Source organism: Littorina saxatilis, linkage group LG6, assembly GCF_037325665.1.
Source record: "Littorina saxatilis isolate snail1 linkage group LG6, US_GU_Lsax_2.0, whole genome shotgun sequence".
Classification (NCBI taxonomy): Eukaryota; Metazoa; Mollusca; class Gastropoda; order Littorinimorpha; family Littorinidae; genus Littorina; species Littorina saxatilis.
Genome location: NC_090250.1, coordinates 51,860,400 through 51,884,404, shown reverse-complemented (window position 1 = coordinate 51,884,404; position 24,005 = coordinate 51,860,400). Strand labels below are relative to the sequence as shown.

The following is a 24,005-nucleotide window of genomic DNA, read 5'->3' as shown; positions in this document are numbered from 1 at the left end:
TTCGCCTCCAAAGGTGATTAACACGGTTACATTCGTCGACAAGGATGGGACTCGATATGGTCAGGAATGGCATTATGGCCACTGAATCATTTTCGTGCTGTTCCCATTCCACGAATCTGGGAGGGACCTAAGCTTGGCGGGTCCATTGTTCGGACCCGGCGAAGCCGGCGTACGGCTCTAAGTACTTCTTCCCGGCGAAGCCGGCTACCCGGCGAAGCGGGTATTCATTCTAGTCTGTCATATATACATGCGAAGTCAAAACTATGTGGGATGTAAGTCAACAAACCTGTGTCAGTTTTTGACTCACATGCGAAGCAAAAGTGAGTCTATGTACTCACCCGAGTCGTCCGTCCGTCCGGAAAACTTTAACGTTGGATATTTCTTGGACACTAGTCAGTCTATCAGTACCAAATTTGGCAAGATGGTGTATGATGACAAGGCCCCAAAAAACATACATAGCATCTTGACCTTGCTTCAAGATCAAGGTCGCAGGGGCCATAAATGTTGTCTAAAAAACAGCTATTTTTCACATTTTTCCCATTTTCTCTGAAGTTTTTGAGATTCAATACCTCACCTATATATGATATATAGGGCAAAGTAAGCCCCATCTTTTGATACCAGTTTGGTTTACCTTGCTTCAAGGTCAAGGTCACAGGAGCTCTTCAAAGTTGGATTGTATACATATTTTGAAGTGACCTTGACCCTGAACTATGGAAGATAACTGTTTCAAACTTAAAAATTATGTGGGGCACATGTTATGCTTTCATCATGAGACACATTTGGTCACATATGATCCAGGTCAAGGTCACTTTGACCCTTATGAAATGTGACCAAAATAAGGTAGTGAACCACTAAAAGTGACCATATCTCATGGTAGAAAGAGCCAATAAGCACCATTGTACTTCCTATGTCTTGAATTAACAGCTTTGTGTTGCATGACCTTGGATGACCTTGACCTTGGGTCATGGTCACATGTATTTTGGTAGGAAAAATGTGTAAAGCAGTTCTTAGTGTATGATGTCATTGCTAGGTTTAGTTATTTGACCTTGACCCTGAAGGGCAAGGTCATGTAAAGGTCAAGGTCAAGCATATGAGTCGTATGGGCTTTGCCCTTCTTGTTAAAATATTATTTCGTGAAGATTTGAAAGTGTACTCAAACGGTTGAACTACGCCTCGTGTGTAGACACACATTCATGAAAGTTTCAACCCAACCCACTTGATCATTGCTAAAATACATGGATTTTAGTTGACTTGGGTATCCCTCAAATTTGACACATAAACATCTCATCCGTGAGATCGACACATACATCAGTAGGTACAATGGCACAACACTAGAAAAATGCAAGATGGCAAAATAAAACCTGTTCTGGATGGATAATCAAGTTGACTTTCTCTTCGTATACAACAGTGACCCAGTTGTGCCACAGGAATTGTCGTCGGCGTTTTAAAAGGTACCCGAAGTTTTTGTCACATCTCTTTGTCACGTCAAGGGTATCCTTATTTTGACAGCGTAAATGATGATGTAAAAAAAAAGAAAGTGCCAGATAGCGAAGATGCGAGCCTTTAATGGCATAGACAGTTTGAATAAAATGACACAGGAATAAATGTTTGAGTTGGGGTATGAAAATGGGTGCAATAATATTTTTGCACAGTTTAGATGCTGACAGTTTTCACAGGCATGCAAACACATTTGCAGAGAGCTGTGCTCTGCAGTCCTTCTTTGCAGCATTTGCAGCGTTTTGTTGTACAGCTCTTCTTGCAGGCACACCTCATGAGTTCTCGGCACACGCTGGATACCTCTTGAAAGCTCGTCCAGAATGACTCCCACTTTCCAGCCTTGAACTGCCAGCCCACAGAGTTGGGTAGTCTAATAGGTAGATGGCTCTTCTCAATCTCATGTCCCGCAGCAGCACCTCACTTGTAAGGGGATTATGGCCAATTTGGCAGCTCTTTTTACTGAAGAGGTACCGTCTAGCACTGTTTACACCCAGTACGTTGCTGGTTTTGTCCTACAAATGTACACCAAAAAGCTCTTGTGCTGCCCTGTCAGTGGTACTCAGCTTACAAAGAGGAGCAGACAACCTGAAGAAAGTTTGAGTGACGTCTTCAAATGCTTGCCATATTTCCCAAGCCTTCTGTTTTCCCAATACCATTGAAGAACGACATAGTGTCACAGCCTGTAAGGCTATGCAAAATGGGCAGACAAGGTGACTTCTCTTGGCCAATGGCTTTGGCAATGTGGCAATACACTTCACGAGCAGAAAAAAACGCAACACGGCTGGAATGAGAAGCAGACTGTCTGGCCTCCTCTACACCCATGGTGCAGGAAATCAGCCTGGGGTGCCCTTCACACAAAAGATGAAAAGTGACATTTTTATTTGAATGTATTTGAATAATGTTTACTATCTCAGAGAGTCGGTCAAAGCCGGGTTAGCAAGCCTTCACACAACAGACCAAAATGAAAGAAAATGTTATTTCATGAATTCGTATAATTCTTACTGTTTCAGGTTTAAAAAAAAAAAAAACACAGTTTCCAGTGACCCAACTGATTCTGGAGTTTTCTGACCGCTACATTTATTCGCTTCAAACAGTCGCTAACAGAATGTTGACCATAGTGAGGGTATGTTAAACCCATCAAATTCACAGAGGTCGCTTACAAATTAATTATGTGCAAACATGTTCCAATTAATACAAATAAAAAAATCTTACTGTTAAGCTAGACAGGATGTATTAGGTAACAAACCTTGATACAGTAGTACTAGTGAAATCAGCTCCCTTCTGTGGTACCGTAATAATTGCAGAACGCTTGTTCCCAGGAACCGGCATGTGGTGTAACTCTTGTATATCCTGTACACATAAAATTCACACCAATGCACGGTCAACTTAAAATAAGCAAAAGGATGAGAAACAAGCAACAAACCAAAATTGTAAAACTCAAAGAGCGGTACCTCTTCATTTTTCAAAACCACTTATCTCATTTGATTAGCATACACTGTATGCTTTTGTCGGTTACCTACCGTCTTTGACAGTTTGATCACAACACTGTAAAGACATGGGGAGTGGAGTGTTTTTATCTCCAGCTGGTCATCCTACTATCTGGCCTACCCTCACTCAGTTTTTGACTCTACCCCTCCCCACCTCAGCCGTTTAGAGACTTATGGAAGTCCTTAACGTAGGCAGGACTAATTATCATACCATGAACAACCTCTTTCTCCTCGCCTTTTATTCAAAGTTCGTTTAATCTGTTTAATATCACCAGCGTGGCGATCATGATTTCCTTACTTGTAATCAACAGATAGATCTAGATCTATCAGCATCACAATCCAGCTAATGAGCTATTGCAAGATTAAACAAAGTCTCTGCATTTCAGCGCTTCACCCGATGAATAACAGACCCCAGTAAAATGATGTGACATTGGTGAATGGATGCGTATTCTTGAAAACTTACCGTCAGAAACGTTGTTTTCGCTCAAATCAAAACACGCAATGTTGCGGAGGCCGCCATCTTGAATTTTCATGCTGCGGATATATAAAATTCTAAAAACGATCAAATTAAATACCAGAACACAAAAATACCCACAAGAGTATTTATGTCATGCATGTGTTATCAGCAGACAAACTCTGGTGCATGGTAAATCATTTAATTTTACATTTGCTGAGTTGGGAATATTTACTGCTGAACGCTTTTGGTACGAACTTCGTCTGCTGTAAATGCAGCCTTTTATTCCCTATCAAAAACAAAAAAACCGATTTCTGAAGTGGCTCTGTATATAATTATAAGGAACAATATCACAAAGTATGATGTTTGTTGCAAGATGTGAATGATTGATTAGTGCGTCTGCAACATACGAGCCCCACTACAACTCCAACACAGCAAAATGAAAGTCCAAATTTTCGTATTAAAAAATACTTTCTCAAGGAAAACAAACGATGAATGAAGACAATGGCAAGTGATGACGTAAATGCTTGATGACGTAAATGCTTGATGACGTAAATGCTTGTAAGACTTGAGTGGTTCCTTGTGCTGTTGGCTACGAAGAGTGTTTTTCTGAAAGTTTTCAAGTAAGTTTTGTGTGTGTGTAATTGCAGGGCCGGACTACCGGGGGGGGGGGGGGGGTTATGGGGTTTGCGCAACCCCCCCCCTAGCCTAAACATGTACCTCACTTATTTATAAAAATTTTTATTATTGTTTATTTTTGCCGTTTCATGCAAGGAGCGACCATTTTCCTATCTCAGAATATGACCTACCCATGAGCTTCAGGGGGCTTCGCTCCCTGACCCCCACAAGGGGCTCTGCCCCTTGACCCCGCTAGGGGGAACATCCCCCTGGACCACCACTGGCAACCCCCCCCCCTCCTCTTCGCCTAGTCCGGCCCTGAATTGTTATAAATCACACTTTTGTTTAAAATGCTAAAACATATTATTCTTGTGGTTTTTATAGCTTTTTAAAAAGGCATGATCTATTTTTTTGCTATCAGGAGAGGCCCCAAAATGGCCTTTATAATTTTAACATTCATTTTCCGTTGCCCCTGGACCCCACCGGGCCCCTGGACCCCGGCTTACTTTTCTACTTTTGGAACATTTGCTGGTCTCATGTCTGCTCTCTCTCTCTCTCTGAGTCCGTCTGTCTATCTGTCTCTCTGCCTGTATGTCTGTCTCTGTCTCTCTCTGTCTAGTCGCTGTGTCTGTCTCTCTCTGCAACTTGCTCGGTGGAGGATCAGCTTGTATCCTTTGCAAAGTACATGTACATGTATGTTCTTGGCCTCACGAATGCGACAAACAGGACTTGCAGAAAACGAACCGCTCCCGTGAATTTTTCGTTCTCTGTACAAACATAAGTCATGCTCTGATTGTATTGATGCATTCCCCTTAACAAGAGATTGACTTGAAGTGCAGAATTTGTGAACTCCTTGGCAGGTTACTACACCTTTCTCATTAAGCTCACCTCGAGAACTGTGTGCGTGCGTGCGTGCGTGCGTGCGTGTGTGTGTGTGTGTGTTTGTGTGCGGACGTGCTTTTGCTCTCGAGGAAATATAAGTTACTTCAATTGTTTCATTGCCTTTAATGATTATTTCAGTCATGTGTAATTTTTCAAACTTTTGTTGATTTGTTCATTGTCTGTCTATTTGTCTGGTCTGTCTGTCTTATGATGTCTGTGATGAAGGTGGATATGTTACAGGCATTAAGTGAAACCAGGCATTACGCGTAATGCCTGTGACCACTAGGCATTACACGTAATGCCTAAAAATACCAGGCATTACGTGTAATGCCTGAAAATCATTGTCAGGCATTACACGTAATGCCTGAAACCTGTTACAGGCATTACGTGAAACCAGGCATTACGTGTAATGCCTGTGACCACTAGGCATTACACGTAATGCCTAATTCTGTAATTCTTCCTCCGTTTCTATCAAGTCTATGATCCCATCGGGCAACGTTGTTGATCTCATACCGATCTTGGCTTCCGTGCCAAACATTGCTTTAAATGGCGATCTGCCTATACCGGCGTGGTGACTCGTGTTCTTTATAAACTGGACAAATTTTATGCCAGCAGTACGGTTCGTAGTCTTGTTCTCGCTCATCCATGCTACCAGCATAATTATCCTTTATGTCTGAATTTGCTCTTTCAACAGAGCCTTGACTCTGGGGCTGTCTCGGTTTTCCATGCATTATTTTTAGATCGGGCCATAATTGTGCGACCTCGGTAATTATCAGGGCCGGACTACCGGGGGGGTTATGGGGGTTGCGCAACCCCCCCCCCCCCCCCCCTAGCCTAAACATGTACCTTACTTATTTAATTTTTTTTTATTATTGCTTATTTTATGCCGTTTCATGCAAGGAGCGACCATTTTCCTATCTCAGAATATGACCTACCCATCAGCTTCAGGGGGCTTCGCCCCCTGACCCCCACAACGAGGGGGGGTTCTAGGGTTTCCGGACCCCCCCCCAGCCAAAAAATAAAAATATTGAATGAGGCATGCATTTCTTTATTTTACATTGAGTTTCAATTTTTGGGGTATTAATCAGTGACAAAATCTGCTGCCTGAAACTGGTAATGATCATCCTCAGAATGCACCAGATTGCACCATTTTTTTCAAAATTTTCCGGGGGGGCATGCCCCCGGACCCCCCTAGCAAGCTAGGCGCTTTGCGCCGTCGGCTCGGTGCTTCGCGCCTTCACACCCATATCTTCACAATATACTTTTGAAAAAAAACACCCATAAAATGAACTGATCCGCCCCTGCCGCCAGGGGGGACATCCCCCTGGGCCACCACTGGCAACCCCCCCCCCTCCTCTTCGCCTAGTCCGGCCCTGATTATACTGGCTGTGAATTCAGCTCCGTTGTCGCTCTGAAGAATAGATGGAGCACCGAACGCCAGAAAAATGTCTAGGATGTGACTCGCAACTTCCGAAGCTCTGTTGGTACTCACTGGTCTCAGAATGCAGAGTTTGCTGACATGATCTTGGTACACACAATCCATGTATGACCTCGGTCAGCCAGCGACTGCATGTCAATAAGATCGATCTGAGCCCGGGATAGAATATCGTTTGGTAGAATCGGTCGAACAACAACACCTTTGACTCTCGCTCGTTTCTTCTTCTTCTGACACTCTGCGCACAAAGATTTGTAAAGTTCTATCGCGTGGCGTGGTATGTTGTCGTATTTCTTGTACAACTGTTGACGATATCGTATGTTTCATCAAGGGTAGTATAGTAGAGAATGGATTCCTCAGCTGTGTCAGTCCTTTTCTGAACAAGCCTTTCGATGTCACCGCATCTTAATACCTCGAATCTGAAAATTAAAGTAAATGACATGTATTTAATGGCAATAACAGGACATATTTATCAAGGTTATAAACAATGTACCATAACTCTCGGCAGCAAGTCGGATATAATGTCGGATGTCAATGTACCCGAGCGCTACATTCAAACTATTAAAGATCGTGAACAACTTACGTCGAATAATAAAAACAAATCTTCCTTATGAGAAAAAAACACCGTTTACACAGTGTTTCTCAAGCGATCATAAATAATAATTTGATATCGTAGCTTTCAACAGCCCCGGTATGTGAGATAACACAACGTAATTTTCTTATTAGCTGGTTTTGTTCCAGCAAGAACGATACAGTCAGTGTACTAAGCCTTTTTTTGTTACCTCCCAGTCCCTGTGACATTATAATTATAGGTCAATTACTCTATCAGAGACAGCATTGGAGATAACCCGGTTTCAGTATTGTTTCACGATAGACGTAGAGCTGAATAACAACACTCAAATCTGTTTTTGACAAACACAACACATCACTTACTTTCCCAAGAGATGATACTCATGACGTGACATTGTCGTTTTCTGGAAGGCAGCTTTTACTTCTTTGATTGTTCTGAAGTACACAGCTTTCGGGAGCAACTTTCTGCCGTCCTTTTCATAATGTTCAAACAAACGTCGAGTAAACAATTGTCCTTTTTCATTATCCTCCATGGTGACGAATAAGCAACTGGTGAAAGCTCGACTGGAAATATTGGACCTCGGCTTTCCATTGTGACATGCACTCACACTTACGTGAAATTCAAACTGTGGTGAACACTATGTCAGAAATACATTATTTTGCATTGCGAACCATCACTCATTACTATATTCACACCATGACATTTTGTCAACACTTTGTCCTTAAAAAATGTTCTCACCGTCATCCAAGAGGTAATGGATAACTGTTCAGTGCAATAGGCTTTTATGTTGTGTGTCAGCCATGAAGATGATCCGTGTGTGTGACAAGGGAACTAACTATCGTTAGTTACTTAACACATCTGTAGCAGTTGCTTCCCTTAGATGGTAACAGATTCTCAAACACTACATCTCTCCCCTTCTTGAATTTTAAGAAGTAAAATCCAAAATTACAAAATGGATAACTGGACAAGCAAAATGATAAGAAATGATATCTTCTCCTGAAGATTGAAGAATGATGCCTAGAAGTAGAAATGTAATGCTGACTAGAAATGTTTAACTTTACATTCAACAAGAAAAGTGTTCTCACTCCAAATCTTATGAAGTAATGCTTCAGCCTTATGAATTTTGAAAGTACTAACAAATAATAAATTATAATCAAAGTAGAGATTAGTGTACTTATCTTCCCTTCTCATTAAAGAAAAACAAAACAAAACTGAATTTACGTGTTACCCAAATATACTGAGAAATGATGCTAAACAGCAATGTGAAATAAAACGACACAATAGGCACTTGACATGGAAAATCTTGAAAATAAAATGTCTGCACAGGCACCAGAAATGAAATGATTTTACAAAACATCAGTCAGTTCAACGTTCAAGTTAGAACAAAATCTTGCAGTTTGGTAGGTAAATGTTTTTCCCTGTGCGAACGACGTGGAGTTGGTGCGACGTTAGTATGTGTGTTTTGTGCGTTTTGGTTTTGCTTGTTGAATGCATGTTGCGAGTTTGGTTCATCTGTGTGAGGAAGAGTAACAGCTTCAGTTTCAGCTTCGGTGTCAGCTTCAGCGTCATTTGTTTCTGAAGGAGTTGGATGTCTGGGGGAGCGTTTGAAGAAACTGCTGTTTCGCGTGATTATCTTGTTTCCTCGGCGCGCAGAGATCATAGAACCGTTCTTTGACACAACAGTGAGGGGTGTTGGGTTGAATGGAGGAGTAGACTTCTTAATGGAAGTGTCCTTGATGAGAACAGAATCACCAATCTGAAGGTTGCTTGGTTTGACATAGTTCTTGTTGTCTGCGTAGAGCTTCATCTTGCCTTTGGCGCGGGCATCCTGTTGTCTCATCTTCGCGTCCGCTGGCTGCTGCGGCGGGAGTTGTGGTAGTCTGTTCTTGATGTTGCGACCAAAGAGGGCAGTAGCAGGGGCGACACCAGTTGTGCAGTGTGGAGTTGTTCTGTAGTCAAGAAGAAACTTGTACATTTCCTGTTTCCAGTTCAGCTGTTGTGCTTGGGCGGCTTTGACAGTCTTCTTGATGGTACGCATAAAGCGTTCCGTTTCTCCATTTGCACGGGGCCACAGGGGGGTGATCTTCCTGTGCTTGAACCCGGTGTGTGTTGCGTATGTCGCGAACTCGTGGCTGTTGAATGGTGGGCCATTGTCTGTCTTCAGAACATCTGGTATGCCGTATTCTGCGAAGATCTTGTCGAGACGTGGAATCACACTCCGGCTGGATGTTGATTGCAAAATGTCAACAACGGTGAATCTGGAATATTCATCTGTGATGACAAGGAGAATGTTTCCGTTTGGTGCGTCTGCGAAATCAGCACTCAGTTCAGACCAAGGTGCTGTGGGCAGTGGAGACATCCTCAGCGGTTCTCTGGCTGGTGTGGGAGTGGAGATTTGACAGTTTAAGCAGTTTTTCACCGCTTTTTCAACAGTCTCTTGCATTCCTCGGAAACAAACCTTTTCTCGAAGCAGGGCGACTGTCTTGACGATGCCTTGATGTCCAGTGTGAGCGACTTTCACAGCTTGAAGATGAAGAGACTCTGGGAGAACGATGCGTGTACCCTTGAGTAGAACTGATGCGTTGTGACTGAGTGAGAGTTCTGAACGACACAAGTAGAGGGTTCTGAAAGTTTTTGTGTCAACGTCGTCTTTGGCTTCCCAGTCACTGGTAAGGATTGCGTTGATCACTGCCATAAGGGTGACATCTTTCGCTGTTTCTGAGATGACGGTGTCTAACGTCATGGCTTTTGGAGTGGACGTGTCGACAACGTAGTGAAGATACTCTTCTGCGATCTTCTCTTCTCTGCTGCTGGGATGCTGTTGGACTGGATGTCGACTCAGATAGTCGGCGGGGTTGTCGAAACCAGGTCGGTACTGAACAGTCATTTCGGTGGGCTGTGTTCTCAGTACCCAGCGTTCAACACGAGCAGAGAGTTGAGCACGAGGGTTGTTGAACATGCTGACCAAAGGCTTGTGGTCAGTGTAGACAGTGAATGTAGCACCAAACAGGTAGATGTGGAAATATTCACAGGCCCATGTGATGGCGAGTGCTTCACGTTCTGTCTGTGAGTATCTTTGTTCTGTTGGAGTGAGCGCTCGGCTTGCAAACTGGATGATGCGCTTATCTTGGGTCAGGACTGCAGAGATGCCAACAGGACTGCCGTCGGTGTAGATCTCTGTCGGTTTTCCTGGATTGAAGTAAGCAAGAGTCGTTGCTTTGCTGAGTTCTGCTTTCAGCGTTCCGAGGGCTGCGTCATGCTTTTCATTCCACGACCATGGTGTTGTCTTCTTTGTCAGCAGACGGAGTTCATGGGTGAGTGTTGCATAGTTAGGAATGAAGTGTGCACCACAGAAGTTCATCATGCCGAGAAGACTTCTTACTTCAGATGCGTTGGTTGGTGTTGGCAGTTCAAGAATGGTCTTGAGCTTGTCTTGGCTTGGGGTGATGCCGTCTTCCCCGAAGATGTGACCAAGGAACTCAAACGACTTCTTATTGTACTCGCACTTGTCAGTGTTGAGAGTGAGGTCTTTCTCACGGAGACGCTGCATGAGAGCGCGTAGGTTGTTGTCATGGTCTTGCTGTGACGTACCGTAGCAGAGAATGTCGTCACTGATGTTTACGACACCCTTGAGGCCAGACAGTACTTGCCTGATGGTTTCTTGGAAGATCTCGCTTGCGGAGTTCACACCAAAGAAGAGGCGTCGGTATCTGTAGAGACCAAGATGTGTGGAGAACGTCGTGATGTAGCGTGACTCCTCAGCTAGTTCCAGCTGGTTGTAGCCTTGGTTCAGGTCAAGCTTGCTGAAAACTTTAGCACCTGCGAGCATGGTTTTCAGTTCATCAAGTGTTGGGGTAGCATGATGTTCTCTCCTGATGGCCTTGTTTGCAGAACGCATGTCGACGCACACGCGTACCTTGCCTGGAGACTTGGGTTTAGGCACCACAACTATAGGAGATACCCATGGTGTTGGACCAGTTGCCTTCTCGATGACACCAAGTTCTTCATCCTTTCGGATTTGTTCTTCCACATGCTTGCGGACATGAAAGGGAACACGACGGTAGTGCTGAGCGACAGGCTGTACCGTCTCGTCGATGTGGAGTTTGATCTGTCGATCATTGAGTTTACCAAGCTGGTTCTCTTGCTGAGTTTTGTGCTCGATGCAGTGGACGGTGGTCAGCAGCTTGAGTGTTTGCGAGGTTGACCAGCTCAGGATGGGTTTCTCATTGCCTGGAACAACACATATCGTGGCTGAGCAGGATGCTGTGTCAGTGTGTAGTTCAGCGCAAAACTGTCCAAACGCACGGATGGAGTGTTGATTGCCGTACGCAGAGATTCGCACGTTTGACGGGCTGAGCGGTGGCTTGGGTGTAAGACTTTCATAATCTGTCCGTGATAGCAGATTGACTGTAGCTCCGGAATCAGCAAGGAAGGTTGTCTGTTGTCCGTTGAGGTAGACCTTGAAGCGTGGCAGTTGATCCGAGTTGCCGTTTGCAGTGAAGACGTACTCAGTGTCTGCGTCATTGCTGTCGTCGATGAACGAAGCGTCGTTGTTGTCACATTCACCATGTTGCTCAACGTGGTGAACAGGTTTGGGCTTGTGCTTGATAGAGCGAGGCTGTTGGGAGGAGGAGGAAGAGGATGCACTGCCCCTTTCGCCTGTCCCTGATCTTGCCGTGTTGCGTGGACTGGAACGGCAGACGGATGAGAAGTGGTTGAATTTTCCACAGGAGCGGCACTGTTTGTTGAAAGCAGAGCACGAATGCTGTCCCTTCTCATGCGGCCATGTACCACCACAGTTCTTGCATTGCTCGGTTGGCTGGTTATGACGGTGTGAGGCTTGACTACGACGGGGCTGGTGATGACGTCGATCAGGCTGATGCTGGCTTGATGTAGCTGAACGATGGAGTCGGTTAACTGCACCGTCTTCATGCATTTTTCTTGAGTAAGAAGCAACTCCAATGTGCGGGCATACCCGCTGCAGGAGGTCAGACAGTGTTATTCCTGGGTTGCTCAGGCCCTTCTCTCGCACCTTGTTCACTTTGCAACCGGTTATCAGCTGCGATTTAATTTCAGACTCAATGTTTGCAAAGTTACAGAGAGAGGCATGTCGTTTCAGCTGTTGATAAAAAATGTCAACACTGTCAAATGTTTGCGTGAGCTGTCTGAAGGTGAAAACATGATACTCTCTGTTGATCTGTGGGTTAAAATGTTCATTGATACGGTCAACAAGTTTCTGGGAGTGAGTCTCGCCCTCCCGAGGGGCCAGATCAGCAGCTGGAAAAGAGTCCACAATGTCATTCAGATCGTTCCCAGCGTACGTAAGCAGCAACGCTTTCTTCCTCTTGTCGTTGGCAATGTTGAATGCAACGAACAGGTTCTCTAGTCTTGCGATCCACTTGCTCCATCTGATAGACACGCCATCAGACGAACAGTCAAACGAAGGATAAGTAGGTAGTGCAGATAACTGTTCAGCCATGTTGGAAGTTGAGAAGCACGTGGCCGAAGTCAGAAAAGTGAGATTACAAAGTTCTTGCACAAGGTAGAGCCGATATGTATGTGGAATAATCCCATCCTCGTCGCCAATATGATGTCTGTGATGAAGGTGGATACACATTCACCATGCATGTATACGATAAAGCCGACAAACGATGGTTTGAGGGGGCAAGCTGTGTTAATTGTCAGCCATGAAGATGATCCGTGTATGTGACAAGGGAACTAACTCTCGTTAGCTACTTAACACATCTGTAGCAGTTGCTTCCCTTAGATGGTAACAGATTCTCAAACACAACATGTCTGTATGTCTGTCTGTCTGTCTAGGTGCGTATCATTTTGCTCTGGATGAAAAGTTATCTTGTCCAATTGTTTCATTGCACTTGATGAACGTTCGTAAGCTTACTAGTTATATGTCGTGCATTGTTTTCTTGTTAATGCCCACAAGCAGGTATGTAAGTTTATACATGTATGGCCCGCGTGGACATGTGTGTGTGTGTGTGCGAGTGCGTGTGTGTGTATGTGTGGGTGTGTGTGTATGCGTGCGTGCGTGCGTGCGTACGTGTGTGTGTGTGTGTATGTGTGTGCGGACGTTCTTTTGTTTTTGAGGAAACGTTATTTCCTGTACTTGTTTCATTGCCTTTAGTGATTGTTTCAGATGTGTACATTTTGCATTACATTTGTGCGTACATGTGCGTGTGTGTGTGTGTGTGTGTGTGTGTGTGTGTGTGTGTGTGTGTGTGTGTGTGTGTGTTTGCACTGGGACGTGTGTGTGTGTGTATGCGGGGTGTTGTGAGTGCTTTTCAGTCTATATTTTTGCTTTATTACAACGCTTTAGTATGTTTTATGCACTTTTTGATAATTCCCTTAATATTCCGATTATTTGCATCGATTCCATGTCTAATCTACAAATGGTAAAAATCAATACAATGATTAATGCAATAAATTATCCACCCATCTCTCTCTGCAACAGCCGTACTGTAATGTTTCAGGTATCGACAGTGTCGATGGACGAGAGGGAGCAACTAAGTATAATGAGTAACCTCCCGGTTCCCCTCCGAGAGACCTACGAAAGGATTGCTAGCATAAACAAACGCTTGATTCAGATGAAGGTGGTTTGAAAAGCTCTCACCCACACTATCTGTGGTTTTGTCGTTACCACGGCTATTCTCTCTCTCTCTCTCTCTCTCTCTCTCTCTCTCTCTCTCTCTCTCTCTCTCTCTCTCTCTCTCTCTCTCTCTCTCTCTATCTCTCTCTCTGTGTTATCTCACTCTCTGTTATCTCACTCTCTGTTATCTCACTCTCTGTTATCTCACTCTCTGATATCTCACTCTATCATGTTCTTCGCCCCCTTACTTCTCTCTCTCTGACACCGTGTGACAAATATATATCCCGGTGCTTGTACGAGCACTTCGCTCACCGAATAAAAAATCAGTCGTTCAGAACCTCCGTGTGGGTATACAACCACCTTGTTTGTTTGTTTGCTTAACGCCCAGTCCACCACGAAGGGCCATATCAGGGCGGTGCTGCTTTGACATATAACGTGCGCCACACACAAGACAGAGGTCGCAGCACAGGCTTCATGTCTCACCCAGTCACATTATTCTGACACCGGACCAACCAGTCCTAGCACTAACCCCATAATGCCAGACGCCAGGCGGAGCAGCCACTAGATTGCCAATTTTAAAGTCTTAGGTATGACCCGGCCGGGGTTCGAACCCACGACCTCCCGCTCACTGGGCGGACGCCTTACCACTAGGCCACCGTGTTGCGGTATACAACCACCTGTTCATTGTCAAAGTAGCATATTATGGTAAACTCGGGTAAACGAATACGTCATTTTACGATGTTATAACTTAAACTATGAAAGGTGATATAACATTTATACGAGGTAACTATCATTTGAAAGTTCAGACCTTTCAAAGATGACATCATGAAACTGTTACGTCATCAATTTACAGGTTTCAAAATACGTTACATTTTGTTTTGCTTCAAACTGGAGTCTGTCAACAAGCATTGCAGCTAGGTGATGATGTGATGAAAACTGCTCCACATTACGAGAAAGTTGCTGGGATCAAAGCTTCTTTATATTCAACAAATCCGACAACCGAAACGGGAATTCAATTAGGGAGAAGGGGAACAACTCTGACAAGCCAACACGACTGAGTGAAGAGAAGCTAGGTTATGGTAAGAAAGGTAAGTGGTCATTGCGAGAGTAATGTGGCTGCTGTTTCCAAACTTATTTAAGGAAGACCCAAACATGCGCTCAGGACAATTAAGTGATGACTTTTACGTTCATATGGAACAGTTAAGAGAATTCTACATAATGATCTCCAGCTTAAAAAGCTAACAAGAAAGTGGATGCCGCATAAGCTGATAGCGGAACAGAGGCAACGGGTACATTTTGCACGTGATCTACACAACCGTGTCGAGCCAAGTGGACCCAAATCGTGTGAGGGATGTAGTCACTAGAGATGCGACATGGGCTACCTTCCAAAGCTAGATCTTTCTCCAAAAACACAAACAAGGCATGGCTTGGCCAATTTGAGGCACCACATTTGCTAGCAAGGATTTCAAAGCAGAAAAAGTTGATTATTGAACTGTTCAGCCACCAAAATCCCGTTGCGGCCAATATTCAGCCTGCTGACAACACTGTCACTGACACATACAATGACACATACAATGCAGTTAGCGTATTGCCCAACGTCACCCAGGAGATCAGCACCCAGAACGTCATTCTCCTCCACGACAACGCGAGCCCCTACACAATAAGGGCCATAACTTACTTTGGGGGGGGGGGGGGGTCTCACTTGACGAACAGACTGGTTGCCAGTTTTATCCAATCCTGGAGCTGTCAAAAGCTATGAAATCAGAGCAGAACGCCTTTTTCCAAATGGCCCAGGCGCCTGCGACGTTGCATCGAAGTAGGAGAGTACTTGAAAGCATAGACCATCCTGGACCGCCAACTCGTCACGTGACCCTTCGAGGTTACGACCCCAGCTCTCTCTCGACTTTCAGGGGCGCGTCACGTCCGGTTTGAAAGGCCAGCGATTCGAAGACAGTGCAAAGAAAGCACGCTCCAGTTATTTGTGACAATGGGAGGTGACAATGAACTGGATTTTCCAAAACTCCTAACTAAACTTAACAAAACTCATCGAAAAACATGTTCCATATGCACTTTTACTGAGTTTATTTTAGCATTTTCAGAACTTACCTTTTCAACTTCGATAATAGCGTCCATGTTTACAATCGACACCGGATATGACGCCCCCCCTGATTTCTGAAAGGCCACGAGAGGCGCTACCTCGTAATAGAGAGATAGAGCGGAGAGAGAGCTAGTTGGCGGTCCAGGATAAATGGTCTATGTTGAAAGGGATGCTGTAATCTGGAAGAGGTGTGTCAAGTAGTCTCCAGGAAAATCTCATTTGCTCATTCCGTGTTGACCCTACCTCGTAACGTGCAGGTGGCGTACTACAAGAAGGAGAGGCACCACACGCACACGTTCGACCCCTCGTGTTTTCCAGAGAAGGATGACGCGCGTTATCACCCCTTTAGGATGGTGCAGAGGGAGGAACTCACAAGACATCTACCTTGTGCTGCTATCCCCCGTAAACGCAAGTAAGATGACAGCCTAGAAAGAGATAGTTTCAGGGAATAGTCACAGGGTGAAATATACAGACAGTCATGCAGACAGCCACACAGACTGCCAGTCGTACATTCAAACTCATGCACCACACACACCTATACGATCCGCCAACCCTAACACAACACACACACACACACAAACACACACACACACACATACACACACACATACATACACACACACATACACACACACACATACACACAAACATACACACACATATACACACACACACAAACACACACACACACACACACAGACACACACACACACACACACACACACACACACACCAGGCAGGTATTCGTCCAGATAAAGAGAGAGAAGCGAAAGAAAAAAAATCGCTTACACAATGTGCGGTCTAAAGAAATATGTCACAATTGAGAGGCATGTGTTTTTCACACGAAATCAAAAAGCTGGTGAAACATTTGATGTATTCTTGACTGATTTAAAGCTCAAGGCGAAGTCATGTGAATGTGGGCAACTCAAAGACTCATTGATCAAAGACAGATTAGTGGGTGGTATTTTGAGTGATCAGGTTCGTGGGAGACTTTTGAGAGAAGCTGATCTCACACTGAAGAAAGCAGAGGACATATGTCGAGCAGCAGAAGCAACAGAAGCTCAACTGAAGCTAATGAACTAAGAGCAAAGCACTCCTGTGAATGCCGTTAAACACAGAAACAAAGAGAAACCAAGTGAAGCAGCAGCAAGCAGATCTGAAGCAACACCTGTCAACTGTAGGTACTGTGGCAAAATTCATCAGCGACGGAAATGTCCAGCCTATGGTCAAGTGTGCCAATCAGCCGCAGTGCAAGCCGTTGAAGAGGACGACAGTCAGAACTTTTCTATTGTTGGCACAGTGGAACAATCCTGCGATGAGAATGCGGTGAAAGAGTGGAAGTCTACTATCACCATTGGAAAGCATCGCATCACATTTACACTTGACACTGGGGCACAGGTCAACGTTCTTCCCATGAGTTTGTACCGCAGACTGCAGCATGGCCCTCTTCAGTACTCCTCTGCTAAACTGTCGACTTAGGCCAAAAAAAAAAGATAGGTGTGGTTACGGTAACATAGCCAAAAACAATAGGGTAGGAGGGTAGGCAATCACTTTTTTTGTTTTTTTTACTTTTTTTTCTAATGTGTACAAATTAAACCTACTTGACAGGGAAATAAGTGTGCGACACGGGCGCTTTCGCTTTCATGGCGATTTTTGCACTCGTTTTTTTTTTTTTTTTTTTTTTTTTTTTTACAAATTTAATAAAAAGTTATAGGATCGGCCCCTAAAAATAGGGTAGGTCGGGTTACCGTAACCACACCTATTTTTTTTTAGGCCTTACAGCGGGGAAAGTTTGCCTGTCAAGGGTAAATGCAGACTCACATGTGTGGTAAGGCCAAAAAAAGAGGTCTGTTTACGGTAACATAGGCCAAAAAAATAGGGTCGGTAGGTCGGGATTTTTTTTTCCCCCAAAAAACATATTTTTACGTTATTTTGCAAAAAAAACAAAAGATTTTTTTTTTCCCAAATGCCAAAAAAAAGTCTAGGGTCGCGCGAAAAAAATAGGGTCGGTCGGGTTACCGTAAACAGACTATTTTTGAGTCACTTGAGAAAAAGTGACTCTATGTAATCGGTCAGTGTTAGTCTGTCCGTCCGTAGACACCACCTTAACGTTGGACTTTTCTCGGAAACTATCAAAGCGATCGGGCTCATATTTTGTTTAGTCGTGACCTCCAATGACCTCTACACTTTAACGATGGTTTCGTTGACCTTTGACCTTTTTCAAGGTCACAGGTCAGCGTCAAAGGAAAAATTAGACATTTTATATCTTTGACAAAGTTCATCGGATGTGATTGAAACTTTGTAGGATTATTCTTTACATCAAAGTATTTACATCTGTAGCCTTTTACGAACGTTATCAGAAAAACAAGGGAGATAACTAGCCTTTTCTGTTCGGCAACACACAACTTAACGTTGGGCTTTTCTCGGAAACTATAAAAGTGACCGGGCTCAAATTTTATGTGAACGTGACTCATTGTGTTGTGAATAGCAATTTCTTCCTGTCCATCTGATGCCTCATATAATATTCAGAACTGCGAAAGTGACTCGATCGAGCGTTTGCTCTTCTTGTTTGTTGTTGGCCTAAACACCAAGAAACTTTCCCTTGAATTTCAAGTTGTGGACACGCACTCCAAAGCAGTCCTGGGGTTGTCAGCCTGTGTATCTCTTGGTCTTGTGCAGAGAGTGGACATGATAGAAGATGACACCTTGCTCTCCATGTATGCCGATGTTTTCAAGGGTCTTGGCTGCATGGAGGATGAGTACTTACTTACTTACTGCCTTTCACGCCTGGTGGCGTGTAGGGCAGCGATGGAGGATGAGTACACCATCTCAACTGATCACTCAGTTCGTCCCGTTGTCCATGCTTCAAGAAAAGTGCCAGCAGCTCTCCGCGATGATCTCCAGAAAGAACTACAGCGCATGCTGAAAGAAGGAGTGATTGAGAAAGTCGATTACCCTACAGACTGGGTGAACTCTTTAGTCATTGTTGAAAAAAGGGGGTGGCCTGAGATTGTGTCTTGATCCAAGAGACCTCAACAAGGCTATACGTAGGGAACATTATCAGCTCCCTACCATCGAAGAAATAGCGAGCAGGTTGAGTGAAAACAGTGTGTTCAGTGTAGTAGACGCAAGCTCAGCATTTTGGCAAATCAAACTTGACAAACAGAGTGCTGACCTCACCACTTTCAACACGCCTTTCGGCAGGTTCAGGTTTCTGAGACTACCTTTCGGGCTGAATTCCTCAGCAGAGGTTTTCGCCAAACGTTTTCATCAAGCTTTTGAGAACATTCCTGGTGTTGAAACATACATGGATGAGATGCTGATTGCTGGCAAGACGACGGAGGAGCATGACTCACGGTTGAAGACGGTGCTGGAAAGAGCCAGACAAGTTGGTGTGAAACTGAAACTGTCAAAATGCACACTCAGAGTGAATGAGGTGAATTTTGTTGGTCACACCATCACTGGAAAAGGACTCAAACCTGACGACTCAAAGATTGCAGCCATACAGAAAATGCCAACGCCGTCATGTCGCAAAGACCTAGAACGATTTCTTGGTATGGTTAACTACCTTGGCAAGTTTGTTCCCAACCTCTCCTCTGTTTCTGCTCCGCTTCGTGATCTTATGAAACAAGACCATGAATGGGATTGGCTCAAGCAGCACCAAGACGCATTTGAGCAGCTCAAGAATCTCGTGACTGCTGCTCCCATACTGGTTTTCTACGATCCCAGCAAACCTGTCACACTGTCAGTGGACGCATCACAAGAAGGCCTTGGTGCTGTCCTTCTTCATGACGACAAGCCCATCGCATTTGCTTCTCGTTCATTGACTGACTGTGAAAAGCGGTACGCTCAAATCGAGAAGGAACTGTTGGCTGTTGTTTTTGGAGTCGAGCACTTTCACTACTACGTCTATGGGCGTGCTGTGACTGTAGAGTCTGACCACAAACCACTGGAATCCATCATTCAAAAGCCTCTCTCAGCAGCTCCACCACGACTTCAAAGAATGCTTTTGAGGACAATGAAGTACAACATTACTCTTCTTTACAAAGCGGGTAGAGAAATGTATGTCTCTGATACTTTGTCGCGAGCACCACTCCCAATCAAAGCACCAGCAAGTGATGATTGGGAGGCCCAAGTCCACCTCATTGTGAGCAGTTTGCCAGTCTCTGATGAAAAACTGAAGATTTTCAAAGAAGCAACAGCCAATGACCAGTCCATGCAGAATTTACGCAAATTGATCAGGGAGGGATTTCCGCACAAGAAAGAGATACCAGAAGACATTCGGGCATATCTGGGATTCCAGGATGAGCTGTCTGAGGCAGATGGACTACTCTTCAAAGGAGAACAAATGATCGTCCCAAATGCACTTCGAAAAGAAATGCTGATGCGAGTACATGAAGGTCATCTTGGGAGAGACAAAAGTTTGGCCGCAGCCAAAGAAGTGATTTTCTGGCCAGGCATGTCAAGTCAGATAAAGCAGACTGTAGCTAATTGTTCAGTTTGTGGCGAGTTTCAAAATGCTCAACAGAAAGAACCACTGATACCCCATGAAGAACCGTCCTTGCTTTGGGAGAAACTGGGAACTGATATCCTTGATTTCAACGGAAAACAATGTTTGATACTTGTTGACTACTACAGCAAGTATTTTGAGGTTGGACTTCTACAAGGCACAACAGGACCAGACATCATCACACAACTGAAATCTCATTTTGCACGGTATGGGATTCCGAAGCAGTTAATCAGTGACAATGGACCTCAGTTTAGTTGTTCTGCATTTGCCAAATTTGCAGAAACATGGGGTTTCCAGCATACAACGTCTAGCCCAAGATACCCGCAAGCAAACGGGTTGGCCGAGAGAAGTGTTCAGACAATGAAGGACATGCTCAAGAAAGCGCAGGCCAGTGGACAAGACCCCTACATAGCACTGCTTCAGTACAGAAACACGCCATTTCCAGACAGTTTTTCACCGGCACAGCTCCTGATGAACCGCAGACTGAGAACAACACTTCCAGTAACTGACGCTCACCTCACTCCCTGCGTACCAGATCAGACTGTTGTTCAGCGTGCCAAAGCCAAAGCGCGCCCCTGAGACAAGTGTGCAACCTGATACCCAGCATTCCCAGCATGAAAGTGTCAAAAATACTGACCCAGTTCCTATCCAAGAAGACCAGTCAAATCAGCCTGTCAAATCTCAAGAACAATCTGTGACAGTCACTCGTTCAGGTCGTGAAGTCAGGCTACCAGCACGGTATAAAGAGGATTACATGTAATTGGCATGAAGAAACAACAACGTGAACTAAAAACGCTCGCGTTTGAAACAATTTTCAAGGAAATTGGACTGTTCTTCCTTGCACAAACAAAACATTGTATTTTCAAGTATTGACATTACTTACACATACAGACATACAAACATTTTCATTCACACCAAACAATTTCAGGAAGTGAAAATTGAACTGGATGAATGAAACTTTGTTTTTCGTTAACTTTATTTTGATTTTATTTTAGTATTATAAGCTAAAGAAAAGTGTTTAGTTATGTTTAACTTGAAAGAATTTGTTTCTTTTCATGTTCAAAGTGCAAATTTTTTTCTTATTTTAATGAAGGAAAGCAGTGGTTAACATTTTAATTTGAAATTGCAGGTTCTAGCAAGTATTATGTTTAATTTTTATTATTCTTTATTTGTTTAACTAATTCAATTCCATTATTAAAAGAGAGATGTGGCAGTTGTAGATTAGCTCCCTTTGACCGTTATCGGTAAATGGCCTATCCTTGATTGGCATGAAAGGAGAGGAGAACTTTAGCTGAATAAAAGATGGAAGCAGACCACATGCTGGCGTCTGAGTGAAGTCTGTCTTTAACAATCGCTACGGAAATGCACGAAGAATACCAGTTCGAACCAGCCCTGTAAACGTGAACCGGTATTTGTCCGCTGCACCCCAATTATAAATGTGATAAGGACATATTCCTCCACTTAGAGAGACACAACATATCAACAGTCTTGCTGCATTCTGTAAAGGTTGCGAAATTTGTGATGAATTACTTCCGTAACTAAGACTAGCGGCGATTAGCGAAATACATTCACAAACAAATTCCCATTCGACACAGGAAGCAGTTGCTTTGTTGATTTGTTGGTATGCGTCCAAGTAGAGGAATGGCCTTATAATGCTGCGTCGCCCAAAACAAATAACGGCTTTGGGTGTGACGAAAAAAAGAACAGGGCCGGAGTGCTATGTTAATTATGAGCAATTCTTCCACACCCATTGAAAAAAATATGACACTACCAGCATGTTTCCGCATATTGAGCCAGAATTTTTTGTTTTGGCATATCGACGTTGCAGTTCCGGAGCAAATGATCGAAATTTCTTTGCGAATTTGCGTTCAAAGGTGTTTTTCCCATGATATAACAACGCACAGCTGGAAAATATGGCCAAGAACAAATCTATGGTACTTCGAAAAAAGAAGAATAACAACATTCTTGTCCAATACGACTTGCAATTTACCGTGTGCGCTGTAAAATCTTCCTACCTTCAAAGCAGACAAAAAGCCTGTCACGTTTCAATATATCACTTAAGGTGATTATGAAACGGTTAGTTACTACTAACTAACTAACCACACCACGATACACTCTCGCAGTCATACAATTAAATAGAGACAACAAAAGTATAAGTTTCAGACGCCTGTTTATGTAAAAACTCGCCACCTCCCTCGAGACTTCACTCAAAATATGTTCTTTTACGTTCACAAAACGTAAAAATCAATGGTCACTGACAAAATGCCAGTTAGAATATAGAAAATTATCTAAACAACGAAGTGACTGTGGTAAGATGAACAAAGTTAAAAAACAAAGGAATACTGTACTCACCAATACAAGAACGGGACAAGACGGTACGAATTTTCGCTTATGGAAGCTTCATCAGGAAAAACAAGAACACAAAAGACAACAAAAAGCAGACGCAACACGGAACGAACAAGGTTTGAAAGAAAATGGAGGGGAAACACGCAAAAAAGGGAAGGAACTCTAGGAACGGAAATGAATGAAAGGGGAGAGAAGTGGTTGGATGATGTCATGGGCACAGGCATACTAGACTAAAAGTGATACACATTAATAAAAGGGGGGGGGGAAAGAGGGGAGAAAAAAATAAATAAATAAAAAAAAATTAAAAAATTAAAAAAAAAGGAGGGGGGGGAGGGGGGGGGAAACGTACGCACGTACACGCACACATACACACACACACACACACACACACACATTCACACACAAACACACACACACACACACGTACCGTAAATCCACAGTAGGTTGGGGAATACAAGTACATCACATTTTCGCATTCAAACCGTCAGGTGTGGATGTGCCCAGGAATAATATAAAATCGGACTCTACTTGTTTTCTGTCTGTGGAGGTGCTGTACATTTGCCAGACACCTTTCACACGTGCATCCAGGGAGGTGTGGTTGCTGCTGTTGAAATGTTGGGCAACAGACCTACAGCGGCGATGCCGAACATCTGCCAGATGTTCGGTGAAGCGGGTAGAGAGGGTTCTTTCGGTCTCACCAATGTAGAGTACTTTGGGGCATTTGAGACAGGATATGGCATAGATGAGATTGCGGCTGGTGCAAGAGAACGTGCGTTTAATGTTGAAATCTTTTTGGGGGCCGGTCAGAGTGGTAGAATGGCAAATGTGGGGGCAGGTGTGGCAACGAGGGTTCTGGCATGCGTGTGTGCCGGGTTGTAGGGGAACTGGCGAACGAAGAGAGGATCGAACCAGGGAGTCTCGAAGGTTGCAGTCCCGTCGGGAGGCCAACAAGGGTGGCAGGCTGAACGTTTCACCAACAGAGGGGCTAGACTTAAGGATGAACCAATTGGTTTTCAAAATGTGGCGAACAGGTAGGTTGTGGGGATGGTGGGTCAAAACTGCCACAGGTCTGTCTGATCTGTCTGAGGTGGATGATGGCTGCAGAGCTACTTGTCTCGGTATGCAGCGAACTTTATGTAAGGCCACATTCAAGAGGCTGGATGGGTAGTCACGTTGAAGGAAGAAGTCAGACATTTCTGCTGCTTTTTCTTCAAAGTCATTTGTGTCAGAACAGATGCGGCGCAGTCTGAGAAACTGGGAAAATGGAATGCTCCGGATGGTGGAAGAAGGGTGAGAGGAATGGAAAGTAAGGTAGGTGTGAGCATCAGTGTCTTTGTAATGAACACTGGTGGAAAGAATGCTATCAGACAGGGAAATGTTCAAATCCAGAAAGGCGACTGCGGAAGGAGAGATATCAAAGGTGAATTTGATGGAGGGATGGTAGTTACTGACAAAGTGTATGTAATCAGTGAGGTCAGACAACGAGAGAGAGGTGGCACCGAGGCA

The 24,005-nt window shown here is 44.1% G+C and overlaps 1 protein-coding gene across 1 annotated transcript in view; it reads left to right on the top strand.

The window, feature by feature from the left end:
- LOC138968046 (uncharacterized) overlaps positions 1-24,005 on the top strand; it is an 82,381-nt gene that overhangs the window by 15,889 nt on the left and 42,487 nt on the right. The window contains exons 4-5 of the mRNA XM_070340609.1: positions 13,430-13,549; positions 15,901-16,055. Coding sequence (XP_070196710.1) covers positions 13,430-13,549; positions 15,901-16,055 — 275 coding nt within the window. The remainder of the gene's footprint in view (positions 1-13,429; positions 13,550-15,900; positions 16,056-24,005) is intronic.